General features: G+C 41.1%; 1 protein-coding gene across 2 annotated transcripts in view; it reads left to right on the plus strand.

Annotated features, from left to right (window-relative positions):
- KIF5C (kinesin family member 5C) overlaps positions 1 to 24,950 on the plus strand; it is a 73,866-nt gene that overhangs the window by 41,128 nt on the left and 7,788 nt on the right. Inside the window, exons 11-25 of one of the 2 annotated variants that reach the window (XM_083493764.1) lie at positions 455 to 603; positions 4,724 to 4,899; positions 6,175 to 6,243; positions 8,404 to 8,610; positions 10,467 to 10,613; positions 12,253 to 12,441; positions 12,559 to 12,676; positions 14,790 to 14,866; positions 16,301 to 16,410; positions 19,104 to 19,205; positions 20,233 to 20,293; positions 21,961 to 22,032; positions 23,059 to 23,163; positions 24,071 to 24,287; positions 24,762 to 24,875. In XM_083493764.1, the coding sequence (XP_083349890.1) occupies positions 455 to 603; positions 4,724 to 4,899; positions 6,175 to 6,243; positions 8,404 to 8,610; positions 10,467 to 10,613; positions 12,253 to 12,441; positions 12,559 to 12,676; positions 14,790 to 14,866; positions 16,301 to 16,410; positions 19,104 to 19,205; positions 20,233 to 20,293; positions 21,961 to 22,032; positions 23,059 to 23,163; positions 24,071 to 24,287; positions 24,762 to 24,856 (1,894 nt within the window). In that variant the 3' untranslated portion in view covers positions 24,857 to 24,875. The remainder of the gene's footprint in view (positions 1 to 454; positions 604 to 4,723; positions 4,900 to 6,174; positions 6,244 to 8,403; positions 8,611 to 10,466; positions 10,614 to 12,252; positions 12,442 to 12,558; positions 12,677 to 14,789; positions 14,867 to 16,300; positions 16,411 to 19,103; positions 19,206 to 20,232; positions 20,294 to 21,960; positions 22,033 to 23,058; positions 23,164 to 24,070; positions 24,288 to 24,761; positions 24,876 to 24,950) is intronic. The other variant, XM_083493763.1, reaches the window with a different exon arrangement.

A 24,950-nucleotide genomic window follows, 5' to 3' on the forward strand; every position in this document is an offset into this window, starting at 1 on the left:
TCTTGCTATGCTGGGGTTGTTTAAAGGCGGTGGGAGAGAAAAAAGAAAAACAGTGCAATTTGGTATCAGCAGAACAGAGTCTGTCATTTCTCTTATTAAAAACAGAAATGCCAGCTGAGACCGGTGGGAAAAGAGAGACTCTGAGGAAAACTTCAAGAAGGAAGTACAAACCAGTTATCCAGAAATAAAGACTTACGTGGCTCACCCTGCTGTAAAGGATGCAAAAGAAATATTCATATTTCGTTTTCCAGGAGAAAGATTCTACATTTGCTGCTGTTTGTATTTATTCTTTTGCAATGCAAGCCTGTACATATCTACCCAGAAGTACATTCCATTGAGTTCAGTGGAATATACTTCCAGCTAAGTGTGTATAGTATTACAACTTTCAGACCACAGAGAAGTTAATAAGATTAATGTCAGTGCTTGTTTGGTAAGTTGTTGTATTTCTGTACAGAGCAAAGACCATCAAGAATACAGTCTCTGTGAATCTTGAGCTGACTGCTGAAGAATGGAAGAAAAAATATGAGAAGGAGAAGGAAAAAAACAAGACATTGAAGAATGTTATCCAGCATCTGGAGATGGAACTGAACAGGTGGAGAAATGGTGAGAAATAACTCTGTTGTCAATTATTAGGCAGCTGTTAAGGTATTAAACTAAAGAAGCCAAATAGTTGCAGTAAAATAAATTATGATACACTTTACTGTCTGTTAAGGCTCTGTTACAATGATGAATCATGTTCTTCTGTTTGTCTGCACAGACCTATTCAACTTCAGTTCATCCCTAAACATAGGCCTGGTTCAGGACGTCACATTGCTGGCTTCATAAACCATGGTTTATAAAGCTGGGAACCAACATTAGGCCCACACAGTCCTACCCTGTGGTCTTCCCTCTCCTCCTCTTGTATAGTGTGGAGAATCCTGGCTTGCTTTACATCAGAGTTCTCTTGTTGTCTGAAAAAGGAAGCCCTGGTTTAACTGACTAGAATATTAACAGAATGTCTGTATTTTCAGGCAGAATGTTGGAGGGTATGGGATCTAAGCAGGAAATATTTACAAATTATGCCCTGTTTCCTTAGGCTACTAGCTGTCACACCCAACTTTAAAATGATAACGTGTACGTGTTGTAGGGATGGGATTATTCACAGAGATTGCTCATCAATAGACTTGCAATTGAGAGGAAGGAAAATTGTAAATGGAACATTGTGCTGTTGCACTCTTTACTTAAAATTCTGAAACTATTAATTGAGAAGTAAGTCCTATTGAAAACAGTTGAATTTGAGTAACCTTAACACACTTGTCTGCTCATTATTCTATTGAAATGAGTGGGACTTACTCCCTGGTAAGTGGAGTTAGGATAGCAATCTAACCGGGAAATGAAATGAGAGTCTACAGAATGGTTAAATAATGCCAAAATTCCATGCAGGTATGATAACATATGGTTCAGGTTTTATTGAATGAACTCCAATTGTAGGAATTTAAATACTTGGGGTGGTATCCAACTGAATGGTCCCACTAGCTCAAGAACTTTAAGCTTTGCATTGTACCCTTCATCTCCTCACACAACAACCCCAAATCTGAGGGCAGGGAAACTCTATTGTGTAGCTTAAAGTCCTTGCACTTTTTTCCCTTGGATACTGCCCTTGATGAGTTTTATTTTATTCACCACCATGCCGTCATTCTGCTTATATGTTTTTCTCTGTCGGACAGAAAACTATTGGACCTACAGATTGATAATTCAGAAGAAGCAAATGCTTCTCTACTTAAAAGAGCAATACCAGTCTGAGCAACAATAAATCTGAAATCACAACTTTCCCCCTAAAAGCATTGTTTGTATGTTGTAAATATTATAGATACATTATTATTTTTATTTTGTCTGATGTTGCTAGCCTCCATAGTAGCATACAATGTGTTGTTGAAGAAGAAGGGCTTCAATTGCAAAAGAGTTCTTTCCCCCCCCCTATAACCCAGATATGTGAATATTGGTTGTGTGTTACTCAGTTGTGAAGGGGAAAATAATTCTTTTTGTTTTATTATACTCACCCATCTGGCTGGGTTTTCCCAGCCACAGTGCTGCCATATGACAGGCAAGAGCCACATAATGGGGTGGGTTCCTCTTATATTGTTACAGTTTAAAAAATAAATATAACAAAAGTGAAATTACATATACCAGGAGCTAAGGTTAATTTTGCCAGGACAATGTAGCAGTAAATTATTTTCAAGCATGAACAGGGAGCTTTCCCCCTCACTGCTGAGTAGCCACCACCATCTGCACACATCTTGGATAGGCAGGGAAAGCTTAAAGGGCAAAAGATAATGACATTTGCAAATATATACCAGAGATGGGGAATGTATGGCTCTCTCAATTTTGTTTTGCTACTATTCCCAACAGCCCTGGCCATGGTGGCTGGGACTAATGGGAGCTACAGCCCCTGACATCATCATCATCATCATCATCATCATCATCATTATTATTATTATTATTCCACCACAGGGACACAGCTTTGCTTTACACTTCTACCATTTAAAAAACTAACATTGGAAGCAGCCATCCCCCCCCCCCACCACAAGGCATTCTACTGATCGCCACTGTATAAACTTGTGAAAATGATAAGCAGCTTATTTTCTTTAGTAGCAGAAAGCACACACTGGAACAAATTCTGAGGCTGTTTGTGCTTAATTAAACCCAGTTCTCCTCTTTCCTTTGAAAGCATTTGTATCCAAGACACTTGCAGTGATACAGACATGCCACTCTTTAACTTTTCTGGTGCTTTCAAAAATAGCAACATAGCCTCCGGAACTGCTGCCTTCAACTGTAAAGAGACAGGCATTCTTCTCTAGTGTGTCACCAGAACTGCCTGTAAGTGAAATATCGCAGAAGAAACCTTGGAAATAGACCAACTTATTTCAGTTGGCCTAGCAGAAAGTGGTTCGCAGGATTGTGGTAGGGTTTTCCGCCCAATGTGTAAGAAGAAGGAAAAAAGCATATAGGAAAAGAGCCAGCAAGGATCTTAAATAAATCAGGATTGGCTAAATAACTTTTTTTGGTTTTTTTTGAGGCTGCCCATACAATTATGCAGCGGCATATTGGATAATGTGGAGTGCAAAGTACTATCACCTTTCTAATTGCATTTAAGGTTAGAATTGGCAGAAGGGTTGTGCTTTCCCACCACCTTGGCCTTTTTCTGTTTTCAGCCTGCACTTTTTCTATCTGTGGGTTGGTTCATGCAAGGCTTCAACTGTGTTACTTGAGGTTTCCCACAGGCATCCGGCCTGCCATTGTGAGAACCGGATCTGGACTAGATGGGCCATTGGCCTGATCCAGCAGTCTTCTTATGTTCCCGTAGTAGTGAGGGCATGGCATTGTGCCTCCCTACTCAGTCTTCTCAAAATTGTTGGTATGTGCTAAATGGATTGGCCATGAACGTATTTTCTTCCCATTCCAACATTCCATTCGACATGTGAACATCAGGCTGAACAGGCATGGGCAGTGGGAATGTGTGAGTATCTTCCTCACCGCACACTCATTTTCTCTGTGTGAATCAGCCCTTGATCTTGGGTAGTTGGAGCATCAGAGCAGGAGAAGATTGCCAACACTTCAGCATTTTCAAAATGAAAACAAGCATTCTGTTTTACATTTTTCTGGGGTGTGGACTGTGAAGTAGTGGCTATTTCTTAGGTAGGATTTTAACATTTAGGTTTAAATCCTTCACTACAGGCTGCAGCCCACAGTATTTCCAACTCACAATCCCCCCCCCCCCAGGATAGAACTTCAATACATAGGGAACAGCAATTCTGTTGCTAATAGTAACATAAAGAGCAATTATTGCTGTGCACTCTGGATAGGAGGAAAATAAGGTAATTTTGGGGGTGGTGATCATGTCAGACTTCAGTGAGCTAATGCTAACGGATTCACTCCCTCCCTCCTTATTCCAGATGGCTGCAAAGAATTTCAGTTTTAATTATGAAATGCAGAGAGAGCTGTAGAGGATTTTTTTAAAAAATACCTATAAAAAGTATTGAAAATTTTGTTTCATAATCATAGGCCCCTTAAAAACCACCTTCAGTTCTGTTTCTAGATCTTTTCAGTGAGTCAGTACTCTAAAGGTTAATTATATTCATTACTGAAGCAAACACAAAATTCTTAGTTGTAATATGCACTTGTGATTTAGCACTTGACTTAAAATATTGGATTTTTGAACACAAGTATGCTTTCTTTCCAAGTGAAGTTGCCATTCATCATAATCGGGCATGTTTGCTACTGCAGTTATTTTTTTGTGCTGCCCCTGTTTGTATGATGGTGGGGCAGAGACTTTAGTATGGAGAAAAGGTTTCACCATGAGACTTTTTGAATATACTCAATGTTAACATTGCAGAGTAGATGACTGTTTTTAAGAGCTTTTGTCACTACCTTTATATAGCTCATAGTAACCAGATGTATAGGTTCTTTGGAGGAATAATGAAATGTGGTCTGAAACATGGGGCTGGCAGGATGGCTGCCTCATGTTGTTCTGCTGTTTCTGTATATCTACTCCACCGTAGTTCTGATCGCTACTTCTGACAACGTAGTTATGATCCTTAAGGTTCTGAGAGACCATTAGGCATGGAGGCCTTCAATTATAAGGACTGTAGATTTAAGTCTCCAAAGGACATTGAAGATTAAATATTGATTCCTTGCTTTTTGGACTTTTTGTATTAACACTGATTGTACTGAAATGTGTTTGCAGGAGAGGCTGTTCCTGAGGATGAACAGATCAGTGCTAAGGACCAAAAGAATTTGGAGCCATGTGACAATACACCCATTATCGATAATATTGCACCTGTTGTTGCCAGTATCACAACTGAGGAGAAGAGGAAATACGATGAAGAGATTACTAGTCTCTACAGACAATTGGATGATAAGGTTTAGAAATTATTTCCTTTCAACTTAATTATGTCTTGACGACTACTGTAGATTTTGTTTAAAGAGTGTTTTTTATTCATCAAAACGACCACATGCTTTGAAGTGTGCAAAACAGAAAACTGGTGGTGTAAAATCTCACAAGTTTTGTGGTCATTACAGTTGAAAAATGTTAACCGAACTCCATTCCTGTCACTTTTGAACAACTAATAATGCATTGTCCCAGCCATATGTACAGTTATGCGATTTGGAGGTGCCAGACCCCTCTTGAATCCCTGGGTCCATCAGTTGTTAAAAATGTAAGCCAGGCTAACTTCCTATGTTGGGTTAATCACCTAAGTGATGGGCCATTAAGAGAGCAAAGGAGAGGGGGTGATTTTGTTGGCACGTGGCGCAGGTATAATTATAAACAGTGGTGCATCGCAAGACGAAAATAATCCGTTCCGCGATTCTCTTCGTCTAGCGGTTTTTTCGTCTTGCGAAGCAACCCTATTAGCGGCTTAGCGGATTAGCACTATTAGCGGTTTAGCAGCTATTAAAGGCTTAGCGGATTAGCGGCTAAAAGGCTATTAGCGGCTTAGCGGCTTAGAAAAAGGGGGGGAGCGGAAAAAAATCGCAAGACTCGCAAGACGTTTTCATCTTGCGAAGCAAGCCCATGGGGAAATTCGTCTTGCGAAGCGCATTGAAAAACGGAAAACCCTTTGGTCTAGCGGGTTTTTCGTCTTGCAAGGCATTCGTCTTGCGGGGCACCACTGTATTGCACTGAACACTCTGAAGTTTGTTCTTGATTTTGGATAAATGTTCAGGAATCTACAGGAAGCGCATGCTTCTCTTTATCTCTGCAAAAGCAAGAGCTTCTGCTAAGAAGGGGGAAACAATTTGTTTTAAACAGCAAACAGCAAAGGAAAATAATATATGTCATACCCTATATGAAACAACTTGGGTGCTTTAAACTATCAGCAGTTTTATTGCATGAATTCTCACTTAATAAAGTAAGGGAATTTTTTGTTATAAATCTGTAGTGTATTTATATAAAATGGCACTGTTACTAGAAGCAGATTCCAATTTCAAGCAATGTTTACAACCACATTATGCAGGTGATTAAAAGAAAGCAGGATGAAGCCAGTTACAGTTTTGTGTCTGCTTTGAAGGATATTTCTTTTTTCTGTAGAATATTTATTTCACTCCAATATTGCATCCATTTTGTGTTGGTTTCAAGCTTTAACGAATGTAGAAAAAGGGGAAGAAGTTCCTGATAGTTTTTTTCACCTATTGCAGGATGATGAAATCAATCAACAGAGTCAATTGGCAGAGAAACTAAAGCAGCAGATGTTGGATCAAGATGAGGTAAATATTAGCCCAAAGCATATTATTGTGACAATAATTATTATGACCTTTTAAAATGGGCATTTCCCTATATCTTCTCCCTGCCCCACCATCCTAACCCTCACTTTAAACCTAATTCAACTGATGTTTCATTTGCTATTCATGGTTTTGTTTGCTATTAGGCAGAAGCTCACCTTTTTCTCAGTTCATCTTGCTCTGCGACTTGGAAGATTTTTCTTGTTTTTTTAAAAAAGAAAATGATGCCCATACTAATAAAGTGCTACTAGCTTTAAAAATAGGAGGCAGTAACACTGGAGACCCTTTGGTCAAATCCAGACCCCACTGAGAAATTCCAAATGTAACCTTCTGGTTGCTAACCTAGAGACATCAGTGCTTCAGTGGGTGGAAATTAATGCACTAGACCAGGGTTAGAGACCCTGTGTCCTTCGATATGTACTCCCACCAGCCCCAGCCAGCATGACCAGTAGTCAGGGATGATGGGACTTGTAGTCCAACCACATCAGGTGGGCCACAAGTTCTCCATCATTGTACTATGCGCCTCAAACAGTCTGCTAGGAAAACCAGCTGTTGACCAAAAGCAAAAAAACTTTGCCATTAATTTTTGTAAGGTGGCACTCTGTTCTCTGCTTAGGAATGGAGCGTGCTTTTGCTTAATTTTGTTCCCTGTTTACTGTATTCTCTAGTGCTTTCTGCCGTTCTTTGTGATGAGCTCAGTGATAGATGGGCTTCAGGGTGTCTGCCTTAATGATGGCTTTCCTTAATTAGCCAGCACACTTATTTCTGGCTGATTAAGCTAGCAGATTCATTGCTAGCATAAGTGTTACAAAAAGGGGAACATGCTGTTCTAATATCTTTCACATTCTAGTCCCACTGATTAACTTTTTTGTGCATCACAAAATCATTTGCTGGGACTAAATAGACCGTATGTTGAATGTGAACGCCTTCATTTTTTAAATTGCTAAACCATGCGGGCTAAAGTTTTGTGTATATGTAGAAGCTAGATGTAATGGATATGTTGATGTGGTCTGCTTTTTAGTCTGTCATGTTTCCTTGGCGTGATCACAGTTCTAACCCTTATTTTGGACAGATATTTAACATTGTGCTGATTAATTCTTTTGATATCTTCCCATTTTGCAAGGATAGCTTATTGAAACATTTTTAAGCTTTGTAACTGGAATACATGGCCTACTATCCCAGAAATGCCACTTTCTATAAGTTCAGATAGGATTAATACAAATTCGTAGGCTTATCTTTACCTCCTTCTAGCATAGCCTGTGGTCTAAATGCTCGTAGACTCCATGGCTTTCTATAACAAGCGTATCATGTGTTGACGAGTAGGTGAAAATATAAGGAGGTATTGTGTTCACAGGTTAGATGCACATTCACAAAAATACATGGTTCAACACATAATGAACAAATTATGTCCAAAAGGCCTTTTACAAATGTCTCCCATCTTTTTTATTGGACCATAACCTTTTGAATTATGGAGGAAGTGTTGGCTTTCCACAGGGGTGGGCAGGCTAAAAGTTTCTCACTGGGTGCTTCTAAAGTGCTGAAGATTGATCTTAGTGTAGGGATGAATCAGAAGGATGTGATCAGTTGGGAAGTGGGGAAAGTTGGATTTGGCTTAGTGGGGTTGATGGGAGTGTTGATGAACAATGTCTGGAGGGCATCACATTGAGTTGGTGGACCAATTATCTATTCTTGTTGGTTTTTATGTATGCTGCCCAGAGAACCTGTGTTATGGGGCTGCAGAGAAATATAATTCGTAAATAAAAAGATTTTTTCAGCCCACTCTTGTACTGTTATGTGTGAGCAAGCAACATTCTTGCTTCTGTTGTTGTGGAGTATCATGCAGTATACTAGAATTCTTCTAAACCCTGAATTACAGTTTGTTACTCTTAAGCATGTTATAATTTATTCTATTAATAATGGCCAAATGGAAGATTCAGAAGAGTTGGGGCAGTTAACAAGCCCTGCTTCTCTTCTGCTCTCACTGAGATGTTTCAGCGATTCCTTCCCACCCCCACAAACATCTCCTGTTTCCAATTCTATTTCCAATGTCTGGTTTATGCCGTTTTCACTCACATTGCCTATGTCATAATGGTCCTCCTTTTAACCCAAGAGTTACACAATCTTAATGTTTCCATCTCTTTGTAGCTTTTGGCTTCCACTAGGAGAGATTATGAGAAGATCCAAGAGGAACTCACTCGTCTCCAGATTGAAAATGAAGCTGCGAAAGAGGAAGTGAAAGAAGTTCTTCAGGCTCTGGAGGAACTGGCTGTTAATTATGACCAGAAGTCACAGGAAGTGGAGGACAAGCTGAGAGCTAATGAACAGCTAGCTGACGAACTTGCACAGAAAACAGTAAGAACAATCCTTCTCTGTGTGTGTGTATGTGTGCGTGTGCATGTGCATGCGTGTCTACATGTACATCATTCTGGAAATCTGGAAATGCATTCTAGAATCAACAATGATATCTTCCTAATTTCAAGAGAAGCTGTGGATTTCTAAAACTAGCATAAGATGTGCAGCTTTATTTTATTAATGTTTACTCAGCAGTGCATACTACTGAGTCCAGTGGCCCCTATTGTTAGGTAAGTATGTGTAAGCTTTCACCCAGTTCATGTTCACATTTGTCTGCACTTCATGCTGTTATATTCTGAGGTAGACTGAGGTAGAGTGCTATTGCCACCACAAAGTTCACTAAAATACCTTCAAGTCTTGATTTATGTGTTGTTGTTTTTTAACGTCTCGGTCTCTTTCCCTTGTATACTGTTACATTGCTTCTTTAGCTTCTGGCAATCTTTTCACATCCACATCAAGAGCCAGTGCAGTAGTCCTATAAATTGCTGTGCTCATATTCCAGCTTGGCCAAAGACTCAATAGGCAATTAAGCCAGTGTGTCTCAAATCTTTGTTCCCCATTTAGGTAATGAGGGAAAAGGATTATAATAAATACGAATGAGATTATGAGGATTAGCTATACTCCAAAGTAGTGACCTGTTTCAGGTGCTAAGTGTAAAACCATATTTTTTAATTACATCTTTTGCAAACTTCTACTATTGATGGTGTTCAAGGTAGTGAACAACATATCGGAGAATGCCACAGAAACACATATTGTATGCAGTTGCAGAATTAAGAGTAGGGAAATAATAATAATAATAATAATAATAATAATAATAAAACATTGGTGCATCCATTTTTACATTTTGTTCATTTATGTATGACAGATATATGAGAAGGCAGAGTACCATTCCTCTGCATATGGACACCGGGGAGCAGTTACGTTGTGCAGATTTTAATTGGAAGAACATTAGCTGAAACAGGGTGGATAGGCAAATGGAAGAGGGAAGTTTTCCTGTTACCATTGAATGGTTTTTGCTGAAAGAATACAATCTCAAGAGAAATTAAGAGTAGCTTGCTTACACTGTTAATAAAAAGAAAGCAAGCTCAATGCCTGGTCTTCATGATGTAGCTGTGAAAGGGAGACCAATGGCATGTCACTCAGCAGTGAAGATGTAGGGTCTGAGATGGAAAGAGCAATCTTATTGCTATAATACACATTGGAGTTCTTCCAGTTTATTTGTGTTCATGTCATTCTAAAAAGCTCTCTTGGTTGCTGCTTCTTGTTTTCTGTAAGGATTTTGCCACCAACCCTTAACTTAGACTAAACATAAGCAATGAGGTACCCTCACCCACCTCCAACTTGGTCCATTCTGATTTATCTCTAGTGATTTTACCTCTAGCTACTACTTAGAAGCCAGCAGGGGCATACTCTGATTTGAGTGGTTTTCATATTCAAAGGGAAACTTTCATACTTTAAGCGAAACCTGGGATATTTGAACTGTGGGAAATGCTGAGGCTGTGTGTAAACAGACATTTTATGTACAAAGACATATTCTTGTGTAGAGTCCACATGTTCAAATTCTAGTGTACAATTCCCTATCGAATCTCTGGATTGGTACTTAATAGGATTTGGAACAGACTACTTACAGAACCATACAGGAATTTCTGGTGGTACCAGTATAAAGTATTTTAGTGTCTGTGTTTAATTCATTATTGAGGATGGCACAGCTACACGGATTGGCTGTGATTCCTTCGTTTTTATCCTTGAGTGTTCAAGAACACAAACTTTTAATGCAGCAAACACCAGCTTAACCTCAGAAATGTACAATTGCTGCAACAAGTGTGAAGTCTTCACTGCTGTTCATTATTTTGCAGTCTGCCCTGACAACTACACAGAGAGAGTTGGGACAGTTGCAAGAACTCAGTAACCATCAGAAGAAGAGAGCTACTGAGATCTTGAATTTACTGCTTAAGGACCTTGGTGAGATTGGAGGAATCATTGGCACTAATGACGTTAAAACAGTAAGTTGAATTTTTTAAAATCTTAAATGGGATTATCTAACTTCATTGGCAGGCTGGACTGCAAAGCTTGTTTCTCTTGAAACTCATGAACAAGTGAGCTTTTCCCAATTCATTTTGCCAGGCAGTTTGTGTATCCAAAGGGCTGGAATTGCTGATAGGTCCTTTCATTTAAAAGTTGAACCCATAAACATATGAAATACTTGGAGGTTCATGGGGAAACTACTGTGAGCTGAGAAACCTCTGCATGGCAAGTCCAAGCATTTCTGGATGGGATTTCTAGATTTTGAATATTGTCTACATTGATCTATATAAAAAGCAGGGGATCCAGCAATCTATTATAATTCCTATTGTTAAGGGGAGCTGGTGGCGCTCTGGTCTAAACCACTGAGCCTCTTGGGCTAGCTGATTGGAAAGTTGGCAGTTCAAATCTGTGCAGTGGGGTGAGCTCCCGTTGCTCTATCCCAGCTTCTGCCAACCTAGCAGTTCAAAAGCATGCCAGTGCAAGTAGATAAATAGGTACCGGCGGGAAGGTAAACGGCATTTCTGTGCACTCTGGCACTCGTCACGGTGTCCCGTTGCACCAGAAGTGGTTTAGTCATGCTGGCCACATGACCCGGAAAGCTGTCTATGGACAAATACCAACTCCCTCGGCCTGAAGCGAGATGAACGCTGCACCCCATAGTTGCCCTTGACTTGACCTAACCGTCCAGGGGTCTTTTACCATTACCTTTACCATAATATCTATTGCGTCTTCTGGTAAATGAAGTATTTATTTATCAAGACTATTTATATACCACTTTTCAATCAAACCTCACAAAGCAGTTTACATAAGATTATAAAACAATAAGTATTGATTTTTTTTGGGGGGGGGGAGAAGCTACAATGTAATGGAAAAGGCAACTTGTGTCTTTAGGACAAGCTGTTACTGCTTCTCAGTCGCCTGAGGGCAAAATGGTCCTTCAGATGTCCCTGTGATGGCAGTTGGGGGACAGAGGGGCCTCTATGGGAGCTGGATGGTGACAATTTCCCAAGCTTCTTTCTTTCCAACTTTGAAACTTTAGAATATATATAATGCTTCAAAACAACAATGACTCTGCTGGTTGCCATTTAAAATACATAATAGATTTTAATACCTTAAATTTGGCATCTAGAATTGAGCAAGGTGAGCCTCTATTGGGAAAGCATTCCAGAACGTCAGCATCACTGGGCTGATTTCCATTGCCTAATGCCAACAGAGTTGAGCATCTCGGTAGTAACAAATTGAATTTACTGGTACAGTGGTGCCTCGCAAGACGAAAAGAATCCGTTCTGTGATTCTCTTCGTCTAGCGGTTTTTTCGTCTTGCGAAGCATCCCATTGACGGATTAGAGGATTAGCGCTATTAGCACTATTAGCGGCTTTTAGCGGCTTATCAGCTTATCAGATCAGCTGATAAGCAGCTTAGCGGCTTAGAAAAGGGGGGGGGGAAGGAAAAAAACCCCGCAGGAACTCGCAAGACATTTTCGGCTTGCGAAACAAGCCCATAGGAGATTCATTTTGCGAAGCACCTCCAAAACTGAAAACTCTTTCGTCTTGCGAGGTATTCGTCTTGCGGGGCACCACTGTACATGTTCACCATGCAACTGTTTTGGATGTTCAGTTAGCAGATGTGAATGGAGTGATTGAGGAGGAGTTCACCATGGCAAGGCTCTACATCAGTAAGATGAAGTCCGAGGTGAAATCTCTGGTGAACCGTAGCAAGCAGTTGGAGAGTGCCCAGATAGACTCCAACAGGAAGATGAATGCCAGCGAGAGGGAACTTGCCGCTTGTCAACTCCTTATCTCTCAGGTTATTAGAGTGCTTTCTCTTTTTATCCCCCCCCCTTCCTCCACCCACTAACCAGTCCAATTAATTTGCCTCTGTGCATATTAAATATATATTTTTTCTCGCTTACATCTTTCAAAGCATGAAGCAAAGATAAAGTCTCTCACAGACTACATGCAGAACATGGAGCATAAACGAAGGCAGCTAGAAGAGTCACAGGATTCACTTAATGAGGAGTTGGCCAAATTGCGTGCTCAAGGTACAATATTTTCAAGCGTTCCCAGTTTTATGTTTTGCCTCTTCTGAGCTGAAAACAGCCCTCTTGGGTCACATCTGCACCGTACATTTAAAGTTTTCTTCCACCACTTAAACTGTCATGGCTTCCCCCTCCCCCCAAAAAAACACCAATCCAAGGAGATGCAGCTTGTTAATGGAACTGGGAATTGTAGCTCTGTGAGGGGTCTCCTAGCAACTCTAAGCACCCTTAACAAACTGCAGTTCCTAGGATTGTTTGGAGGAAGCCATAACAGTTAATGTGGTACAACAGCACTTTAAATGTATGTGACCTTGGGCTTTCTTCTGCTTTTCTCAGGAGATGCTGAATTTTGGTGAGGCTTTTTCTATTGCAGTTACCTTCTTTCCTACCACTGTAATGAGCCTTACAGCTCCACTGGGATTGGACATGGATTGGCAGGCTCAGTTGGATGAGGAGGAAGCAGGAGGAAGGGAATGCGGATGTAGGTTCTCCCCTTTCTGCCTATCCTGTGGAGTAGAGAACATCAACCGGCTGCTGAGGATGGCTAAGAGGGAGATGAACAAAGGAGTCAGAAGGCGAGATGCGGCATCGCCTCTGAGGACCAGGCATTGCCTCCATAGATGGGAATAGATTCACCCGTCCAGATGGGATGTGCCCCTATGAAGTAGACACATCTGTGAGGCAAGAGGGTCTCATGCGTAAGATCACCATGCCTCATCTTTAAAAGCCTGGCTGGAGTGATGTGGAGACATCTCTGTTGCTTCCATCTATTCCTGAACTTCCTGCCTAGCTCCTGAACTCTTGAGTCCTACACTGCGCCTGCTTCAGAGCCTGTACAGTTAACTTCCCTGAATAAAGATATCTATCTGACTCGGATGGGAAGAGCCTCTATTATCATGTTTTGGGCAGGAATAAGGACAACCACCCTCCTCATTGCTGAGGACTCAAATAGCATTTCAGACTGGTTAAGGCTAATGACATGTCTGATCTGGGTGGAGCAATGCTTCTTCAGAGCCAGTGTGATGTAGTGGTTAAGAGCGGTGGACTCGTAATCTGGTGAACCGTGTTCGTGTCTCCGCTCCTCCAAATGCAGCTGCTGGGTCACCTTGGGCTACTCACACTTCTCTGAAGTCTCTCAGCCCCACTCACTTCACAGAGTGTTTGTTGTGGGGGAGGAAGGGAAAGGAGATTTTTAGCTGCTTTGAGACTCCTTCAATAGAGCGGGATATCAAATCCAAACTCTCCTCCTCCTCCTCCTCCTCCTCCTCCTCCTTCATTTGCAATGTCTTATTTGATCTGACCCCCCCCCCCCCCAGTGCAGAATAAATGTGCTGCATAAGCATCCTTTATCATCTGATTCAACATGTGAGAATCTTGTGTGGTTCGTGCAGTGCAGTGTGATTCAAAACTCAACCTTCTTCTGGCAGCTTTGTGGGGCTGCCAGAGGCTGAGTAGACTTCTAAGATTTATATCAGGAGTGTGGAACCCGTGGCTCTCCATATATTGTTATAGACTTGAACCTCAATCAGCCCCCCCTCCCAAGCATGGCCAATGCTCAGGGGTGATGGAAGTTGTAGGCCAGCAACTTCTGGAAAGTCACAGGCTTCCCACCCCTGATTTATATCCTATCCTCCAGTGCTGATTTGCATTCATGTGCTGAAATCTCCATGGATCTGCAACTAAATAGTGTTCCTGGCATTCTGAATTAGTCTTGGAAATTGGCCCTAAGGAAGGACTGCTATGCTCTGAATTAGCAGTGACTGGGATGAGCAGGCTGTAGCAAAAAAGAAAAAGAAAAAAAAGAAAAAGGTCTTAGCACATACAATATGCTATTTTAGTAGACAGATGGGACTGGGTATGGTGCCCATTCCCCCTACCCCAAAAGCACCTCTTGGAAATCGTAGGCTAAATGTAGCTTGTTCCAATGAAGCAGCTGTTAATGCGGGAAATGGATTCCCTTAGGTTTTGTTGCCATTGTAAACAAGTCCAAATGCCAGGAGATAGAAGTATATGAAGTGGTGTCTTCTGCTTGAAGAGGTAGATTGTTTAGGGCCCTGAATGCTATCTTGTTTAAAATCAAACAGGAGTTGCTCAGCTTTAATTTTTGTTTTAACAGAAAAAATGCATGAAGTCAGTTTCAAAGATAAAGAGAAGGAGCACTTAACCTTGCTGCAGGATGCAGAGGAAATGAAGGTAACATTGTACAATACAATTGTGAGATCAGTTTCTCACCAATAATACTTCTCAAAGTCATGACAAGGTGCACTTGTAATGCTGCTTTGTACTTTTGAACAACATCTCAAAGGCACACGTGTGCATTAAGAAATCTGTTCTGTTTGCCGTATGGTGGAAGAGCTACCCTACCAAATGTGTATTTTTTTTAAACCATTGTATTATATTCTTGGTAGTTATTTGTACTAACCTTACCAGTTGCAGATTATTCCATGCTCACATAATTAAAAGGAAGGATAGGTTTGCTGCATAAGAGTGCAGGGGGTAGGTATGCTGAGGTTTACCTTATCTACTAGATGTTGTCCAGACATTGCTAACAGGGGAGCATACAACCAGCAAGCAAATGTGTGTGCGTTTAAATCCCATTGATGCTCTTGAAATGGTAGCGAAGAAGCTGAGTGAGTTGTTTGATGCTGATGGAGCACAGCCAACAACAACTTAAAAAACCAAAATATATTGCATTTTTGTATGTAGGGGTTGGGTGGAATGGGACTTGTAGAGCTGTGAAGTCACAGGAACTGTCCAATAAGTGCTCATTATATTTGTAACATGCAGCTTGAGTATTTGAATTGTGCGATACCCCTGTAAAGAAATGAAAAGCACATGGATCCCATCCAGCAAATTATAGTAACTGAACATTCATTGCGCTATAACCCAGGCCTTAAGTCAGGGATGGGGAACCTGTGGTCCTTCCAGGTGATGATCAATTAGAGTTCCTGTTGGTCCTAACTATGCTGACAGGGCTGATAGATTCCAACAACATCTGTAGGGCCACAGGTTAGCTATCCCTGACTTAAGTTGCTAATTATCCTTTTTACAGCATGCTTCTATAAACTATTGTATTCCCTGGCACTTCATGTGTACACTACTGTTAATGCCCAGTGCTGGTTTAAGCAAACAGGTCATCTATTTACCTTAAGGGCTAAGGGGTGGGAAACAGATTGTTCTCTAGAAGTTGCTGGACTACAACTCAAATCATCCTTCACTTTTGGTCATGCTGTCTGGAGCTGATGGGAGTTGGAGTCCAACAACAAATGGAGGGCAACAGATTGGCCACCCAGGCAAACACAAAGGACAACATGTTGGTACAGCATTAGTGCTGGAATTAGTTGCACCCCTGTGTATTCTAAGTGGAGTTTTGATCCATAGGTGTGACCATGGTTGGTACAAATACATGCCAGCTATAGCTGGCAGTGTATGCATGTGGGAGTTTTTACTAAAGAAGGCAGAATCAATTTGTATCAAGCAAGTTATTATTCACAGCTGCTTTTAAAAAAGCAAAGAGGAATCCATGGGAATATATGCAGTTCTGAGCTACTTCAGAAATACTGGACAAAAGCACGGTCAAAAAGGCAAAGTTGTGTAATTTTATTCACCTCTCTCTTTTATGAGCAGAAGACACTAGAGCAACAGATGGAGAGTCACAGGGAAGCTCACCAGAAGCAGCTGTCCAGGCTGCGAGATGAGATTGAGGAGAAGCAGAAAACCATTGACGAGATCAGAGAGTAAGATCATGCTTTCCTTTCCTGTTGGCTTTCCTTTCCATCTCTCTCTCTCTCTCTCTCTCTCTCTCTCTCTCTCTCTCTCTCTCTCTTTCTGTGCACACACAACTGCAAACTGCTGATGATTTATTCTTATCTAGTTTTATTGGCAAACATCTCATTAGGACCCCAGAGGCCTATTTCTGTGGATGTATCTGTTCAGGGTTTTCTTCTCCTCCTCCTCCTGCTAATGATATTGAGTAAAGAAACTGCAGAAAACTGCATTTAATGAATTTCAAAGACTTGAAAGCTGGAAATATTTTCAGTTATTTTGCTTTATAAATCACATGGTGTAATAAATGTTTGAGCAGACTTAAGACTGCTTCAGAAGCTGCTACTGAGAAACTATATCAAAATGATTGGGGATGATACAGCTTTATCTTTGGCAAAGCTAGATGATGGAAATGAAGAAGAGTGGGAGGAAAAGCTTGAAATGGATATAGGCGGTGGATGCTTAATAGGAAAGGGACCAGGCTGTTCTATACAACTCTGTAGGGAAGCAGAGACCAAGAAAGACACAAGGCTTATAACTAGGAAGTGAAAATGTGGAAGAAACCCTTACTGAATTCAGTGATGCAGGGAAAAAAGCAGTGGTAAATTTGGAGGAGAAGATGATGAATATCTGATCATGACCAATCAGCTATTTACATGCAAGCCATGTTAAATAGAAAAACAAATACAATATTACTAAAACCAGCATCCAGTCATAGGTTTGCTCCCCACCCCATTACAATTTTTTAGCAAGAAGAATGTGTAAAACAATGAATGGGAAAGGAACATTTTCAATCTAAGTGCACGTCCTGCCTCTATGTGCTGCCCTTGAGGTTGGTCTGGAAGCTGTAGCTAGGGCAGAATTCAGCAGCTAGGTTTCTTATGGAGGCAAACTAGTGCCAGTATATATCACCTTACTGGCTGCCAATCTGCACTGGGCCAAGGTGTTGGTACTAGCCTATAAGGCCCTATACCTCTCAGGACCAACTTACCTGCCTTATCCCTTAAATGCCAAGTAGGTCACTGGGGTCTATGGAAGATTTTCTCCTGAAGATTCCAAGGCAATCAGAAGCCCTCTCCAGAGTAACTTGGCGAAGGGCTTTTAGTGTGGTTGTCCACGTTCTGTGGAACAGCTTTGCTGTTAAAATGCAACAGGTGCCCACTATATCTGCTTTCCAGAAACAAACTGGAGACATTTTTCTCACAAGAAGCTTTCCCGGCTGGATGAACAAGACTTTGCCGTGGGTGCCTCCTTTGATCATTTTCCAGTTCATTTGCTTACATTTTCTGTGTTCTTTTAAACTTCATCTTAGCTGTTTTTTTCTTATATTGTGTACATCACCTTGAGAAATACACGTGGAAGGCGATTAGTAAGTAACAAAAATAATAGAAGTCACGGTGGTTTGAAATAAAAGCATTCTGACATCATGAAGGGATGCGGGTGGTGCTGTGGGTTAAACCACAGAGCCTAGGACTTGCTGATCAGAAGGTCAGTGGTTCGAATCCCCATGACGGGGTGAGCTCCCGTTGCTCGGTCCCTGCTCCTGCCAACCTAGCAGTTCGAAAGCATGTCAAAGTGCAAGTAGATAAATAGATACTACTCTGGCGGGAAGGTAAACGGTGTTTCCGTGTGCTGCTCTGGTTCGCCAGAAGCGGCTTGTCATGCTGGCCACATGACCTCCGCGGAAGCTGTACGCCGGCTCCCTCGGCCAATAAAGCGAGATGAGCACCGCAACCCCAGAGTCGGTCACGACTGGCCCTAATGGTCAGGGGTCCCTTTACCTTTACCTTAACATCATGAAATGACGGAATACCAAGACTGAATCACAATGGCCAAGACGGAATCAAATTAATTCTGCAAAGCTTGGTGAAACAAATGTTTTTGGCAGGTGGTGAAGCACCAAGTTTGTAGGTGTTTGCCTGATTTCAATAGGAGCAGCATTCCAAATTACTAGTGCCACTATGCTAGAAGCCTTAGTTCACAAACAAATATGAGACGGCCAGAAGGAATTCTCCAGGTGATCCCAGTGATCTGGCAGATGTATAAAGCGGTCTTTCAGGTAACCTAAGTCTTAGGCAGCTTAGGACTTTATAACAACAATACCTTGAATTTAGCTTAGCAGTGTATTGGCTGCTAGTGCAGAGCTTTTCAGCTTTAGCATAATATGTTGACATGGAGTGGCTCCAGCTTAAAGCTGGGCTGCAGCATTCTGTACTAGCTGCAATTTCAAAACCAGCCGCAAGGGTCTCTTCACAGCACCTCCCGGCATCCCTGACCTCTAGCCGTACTAGTTGCGGATGACAAAAGTTGGGAGTCCAACAAAATTTGGAGGGCTGCAGGCTTTTCATCCCCGATCTAGGCTTTTTGACTTTTGAAATAGTTAGCATTAAGTCCACACTTGTAGAGAGGAATTGCCATTTTATGTTTTGGATGCATGTGAATAATCCAAGAGAGAAACAGTAACAAGGTAAGTATTGTGTTGTGTTGTCTGATGTGTATAAAGGGAAATTTTCTAAAGAGGCAAGATGTCTTATCAATAAAATTTCCCAGAGAGTTATTGTGTAGAGTCTTTCTGTGATGAGTAAATGTATAAGCGTTGACTAACTTTAAGGCTTCTTGAACGGAAGGTTTATTTTCATTCCTTTTTCCTTTTCTTTTGTCTCAGTATGAATCAGAAGCTGCAGCTGGAACAAGAAAAACTGAGTTTGGACTATGAAAGATTGAAAGCAGAAGATCAACAACGGGAAAAGAAGCTGGAGAAGCTAATGTAAGTTTGCATGGCAATCTATTCTTATTATTCTTTAATATCTTGCATTCCAGTAATGTTTCATCCAACCAATCCTGGCTCCCTATGATAACACACTACTCCAGGACAGAAACATAAGGAAAATTGATCTTTATTTTACGTAACAAAATTTATGTACTGCTTGATGGTAATAGAACCGCCGATCAGTTTTACAAAAACAAAACATTAAAATTACCAATAAAGAGCAGTTAAACACACATACAAGTACTTAAAACATTCATAACTTGATTGAAACCAACAGTAAGCTAAAAAAACACATGTCTACTTCTACATGTCTGGATAGTCTTGACTAAACAAAAATGTTTTAAGCCTGCTGTGAAAAGATTGCAGCCAGATGTCAACAGGCAGGGCGTTTCAAAGTGTACATAGGTGCTGCTAAACTAAAAGAGAGATTTCTAACAAGTGCAGAATGAGTAGTATCCAGCACCTGCAACAGGGCTAATTCTGCTGGGTGTTCTGTTTGCGCCAGACCTCCCACCACCACCCCCTGTAAAAATGCATGGAAAATGCTTCTCTATTTATTCTTGAAACGGATGAATCCTGGGGCTGCATATAACATATGGCTGCCATCACAGATGGTTATGCTTCAGTAGCTGCTGTGGCTACAGTGCCACCAAGGACCGTTTTTGTTGCAGTATCCACAACTGCCTGCCCTGCCTCCCTCTGGGCAGGAAAGACACTGCGCTCCCTTGGTACTCCAGATGGAGGAGTGCTGCTGTTTGTCCTTGCTGCTTCCAGTTCTTTGTTTGCCCACCTTGCATACACAGCAACATATAGGGAAGCAGCATCTTTTCGAGTTCCTTCTGTGATGCAGCTTTTTAAAATGCAGGAGATCTGGAGTGCTTGGTAGGAGATGGGCACAGGTGTTGGTTTCTAGGTTGAGGAAAGCATAAGTAGGCTGAGGTGTGCATGTTTGTTTCGTTCGCTTGGAAACTTTACATTATTCCAATTAATTTTTTGAGTTGAGCAGTGTCTTTTCTCTGCCTAGACTGCTTAACGATAAAAGGGAACAAGCAAGAGAAGATCTTAAGGGACTGGAAGAAACTGTGGTATGTACTAAATCTACAGTGTCTCTCTTTAAAAAAGAAAGAAAAAAGAGGTCACTAGAGATGACGCTACTTAGTTCACACTTGAATTTTGTATGCTCCCTTTAGTATGTTTTGTGTCTTTTGAAAACATGTGGTTCAGTCTGCATACCTTGGTTTCTTAAAATAAAAAACAGGGGCTCATATAGATGGCCTGTTCATGTGGGTCATGTGTCATAATGGTGAACTTCCCTCCTGTTTTGCGTATCATGGAGGAAGAAAGCAAGGGACTCACTTGGCTAGTGCATCAAACCAGAGTCATATAACACCCATTCTCCCAGCTCTGTACTGGCTGCCTGTATGTTGCTGGGCTCAATTCAAGGTCTACATGCTGAATTTGTAAAGCCCTGAACAACTCGGGGCCCAAATACTTGAAAGACTGCCTGCCGCTATATCTGCCAGCCTGGACCTTGTGATCAGCTGAGGAGGCCCTTCTCATGGTCCCATTAGGGGATATGGTGTGTCATGTGGTGACTCAGGCTAGGACCTTCTCACTGGTAACATCTTGCTTGTGAAACTGCCTTCCTTTGGAGGTTTATCAAGCAGTCCCATCATTGAGTTTTCTTCACTCAAGACACACGTCTGATGTTTTGGTTGGATGATCTGTGTTGCTCCTGTCATCTGCTGTATTGACACAAGTAGCTACAAACCACTAATGTTAATCTAATATTTCATGACTAATGATTTTATATTAACATTTTTAGTATTACTGCATCATAATCGTATGCAGGGCAGTCTATAAATGAATAAAATAACTTAATATTTACAAGGGTAACTCCATTCTGTACAGCAATGGCACCTAATCAAATCCCTATTTTAGTCATCTTCCACCAGATTATTGATTTGTGGCATACGGTTTGTAGAGATATAAGTGAAGTTAGAGGTTAGTCACAAATAGGTTATATATTATTTTCTTGGTTGTATTCTCCCTGAAGTGAGTGAAATGTGTGAAATTTTCAAATTCTGCCCGCTTTAAACAAAACTATAATTTGACTAAAACATCAAACAGATGTACATTTATGGTTGTGAGTTATGCATTTAAGATGGTGTGCATTTTTTGAAGGTTCTGGCCCTGGTCCATAGAGACTTGCGCACAAACCCAACTAAACCTCATGTGAGGAAGACGGATATCTCATCTAACATGATGCCTGATTTAAGGTCTGTGCACATCATCTTAAAAAGCGTGTGCGTTTTTGCTTCAGAACTGTATTTTTTTTCTTTTGTGAACATATGCAAATTTAACTGATTAAAGAAATCATAATTCGCCATATAAATTCATTCACAGTTAAATTTGCATATGTTCACAAAAAGAAAAAAAAATACAGTTCTGAAGCAAAAACACATGACAGCCCTGGTTTTTATTGTGCTTATTTATTATTACATATAGCCTGCATTAACGTACAATTAATGTATAAGGAACTAAGAGATTTAATTTAGCACATGCTCAGGAATACCAACTACTAAATGGAGCATTAATGTCAATTTCTTTTTTCTTCTTCTTGGCCACCATAGTGCCCCAATCATTTATTTGAAATATTCCCATCCGTAAGACCTGGCATAAATGTTTGCCTTGTGTTTCTTTTTTCAAATAGGTCATTGTCAAGCTAACGCTTTCTTAAACTTGTTTACAGGCTAGAGAGCTTCAGACCCTCCATAACTTGCGCAGACTCTTTGTTCAAGACCTCACTACCAGAGTGAAAAAAGTAAGTTGAGATATTGTGGGAGAGAATAATTGTGCAAAAATCTTCTTTTCTTAGGCCTACATATGTATGTACATATGTATGTACACGCTTAGCACTCTAACAGTAATATATGCACCTTGCAGTGCAGTGCCTGTGTACCTTGGCTGTGTTTAAATACTTGCAAACATACATGCAGCTATATTAATGGGCTATGCCAGGGGTTCCCAAACTACAGTTCTAACGACCACCAGTGGCCTTCATTTAAGGGGTCCATGGCATATGTGTAATCATACAATTACAAATCATATAGCATCTATATATGTGTGCATTACATTTGCCACAACAAGCAGAAGTGGTCTGTCAAGACCCTCGGCAATTTTCTTGGGGGTGTGGGGTGTGGAGTTAGGGACCTATTGGATATTGCCATTAACAATCCATACCAAAGGCTGCACCGGGAAGCCTCACTGGGAAGATCAGCAGTAGAAACCATGATATTCATAGCAGCGTTACAGCCTGTTATGATGATATAAATCTGTTATGCCTAATCTGCCTTCCAAAGACTATCAGAGGCCCATATCATGCTTTTGAGTAATTTTTGATGTTATGATGAAAATAAGAAAATGCATTTCTAGGGTAAACTGTGATGAACATTGAAGTTTCTCTCCTTTTGAGGGGTAAAGGCGAAGGGTTGTCACATAAAGGAGGGGGTGCCTCCTGCAAGGGCTCACAGAGGCATGACCCAAGCGCAATTATCTCGTCACTTTCATTTTAATATTTGGGGACTGTGGTTTGTTGCTGTGTCACCTTAAACCGTGGTTGTTTATAACTTAACAATGTTTAGTTTTTTTGTTTTGAAATCTCTGTTAATAAGCCAGCCAACTGAAATGCATTGTTTCAGCTTTAGCTTCAATACCAGGCACACTGTTGAAGTTCATATTGGTTTCTAATGCTTTCTCGGAAGGACTTGTGCACAGTTCCAGTTTTTCAGTCACTATTTATTCATTTTATTCAGAGGCTTGGTTCTAATTTGGCTTTTTGTCTTCACAGAGTGTTGAACTAGACAGTGATGATGGAGGTGGAAGTGCTGCTCAGAAGCAGAAAATCTCCTTTCTGGAAAACAACCTGGAACAACTTACAAAGGTTCACAAGCAGGTGAGATAATTGTGGTGTTGTTCATTACCATTCTTACCCCAACCTCCAAGCCTGGAAAGGAAAACATTACCCAGTCAACTTTGTGGGCTTCCTGTGGTCTTGTTTGACCACAGAATACAGCTCCTCTGACTGATAAAACAAAAAACCATATGATGATTATGTATTAAAAAGTGAACTTAATTTATGAAAGATCACATAGTGACTGACAATATCCATGTATCATGGTAAACCACAGTTAATTGTTTACTGAAAATGCACCAGCTGTTCCCAATTCCTCCCTCCCTGCTAGCATGGTAGTGGTGGGGAGAAACCACAACCCATGGCTTAGTGTTATATCCAAACTCCAAATTGTTATCAGTAAGCCAAGAATAGACCTTAGCTGCAGGTCATGGTTTGTTTGGAGCCATGATCTCCAATTCAGAATTTTTTCCCTGGAAAAAATCCCAACTTGGTAAGAGACCTTGGCTTTTGCAGAACCACGTACACTTACTAGGAGTAAGCCCTACTGGATGCACAAGGACTTGCTATCGTGTAAATAAGCATGGGGATTGGACTATTGCACTCTTTCACATGGAAAAAATAACCACTAAACTGTGCTGCACTGAGTTTACTTGAATGTGGGATCTTCCTAACCCCCAATATCTCAGTTCAAAAATGGCTTTAATGTGGGTGGGGGCAGGAAGATTTTGCCTGTAGTTAAACATAGAATGCAGCAGTTCACACCCTTACCTTTCTCATGTGGATGAGAAGCTGCGGCAGAAGGTGGTACATGGCAAAGATTTCTCTCCAGAAAGTACCATCTGTACAGGCTCTGTGACTTTCTCTATATCTTTTAATTTAAAAATATCAGTGACTATTTTGTACTGCATACTATCCATAATCAGATCTCTGTGTTAATCTTTCACAGCTGGTACGGGATAATGCAGATCTTCGTTGTGAGCTTCCTAAGCTGGAAAAACGACTCCGAGCTACGGCAGAGAGAGTTAAGGCCTTGGAGAGTGCTCTGAAGGAAGCCAAGGAGAATGCCATGCGAGACCGGAAACGATACCAGCAGGAAGTAGACCGCATTAAAGAGGCTGTAAGAGCCAAGAACATGGCGAGGAGAGCACACTCTGCTCAGATTGGTATGTATTCTGGCTCAAGATGATTAGAGATAAAGGGTTATTTGAATATTGCAGTGCCTCTAGTGGAGGTTGTGGATTTCTTGTCTTCTCCCCCATTTTTAGAACCGTGTGTACAGTGGTACCTCGGTTTACAAACTTAATCCGTTCCAGAAGTCCGTTCTTAAACCAAAACCATTCTTAAACCGAGGCGCGCTTTTCCTGATGAGGCCTCCCACCGCCAGTGCCCTTCCACTGTTCGGATTCCGTTCTTAGACCGAGGTAAAGTTCGCAAACCGGGACACTACTTCTGGTTTTGCGGAGTTCGTAAACCGAATTTTTCGTAAACAGGGCTGTTCTTAAACCCAGATACCACTGTATTAGATATTGCTCTCTCTGTGTTAGCCATTTGGGTTTTCCACAGAATACAAAAATATATGAAGCTCGTATAAAGCCTGTTTTTCACACACACCCTGGCTTTGATTTGCCTCTTTGCAGCCAAGCCTATACGCCCTGGTCATTATCCAGCATCTTCTCCAACAGCCATCCATGCCATTCGAGGAGGAGGAGGGTATTACCAGAACATGAAATAAAACACCAGGTGAGCTCATGGTGATCGGCTTGTAAGTTTTCAGCATGTGATTATTTGTGAGGTGCTCACTCTGCCAGTTTCCAAATTCTCACCTG

The sequence above is a fragment of the Podarcis liolepis genome, assembly GCF_965112155.1.
Source record: "Podarcis liolepis genome assembly, chromosome: 1".
NCBI lineage: Eukaryota > Metazoa > Chordata > Lepidosauria > Squamata > Lacertidae > Podarcis > Podarcis liolepis.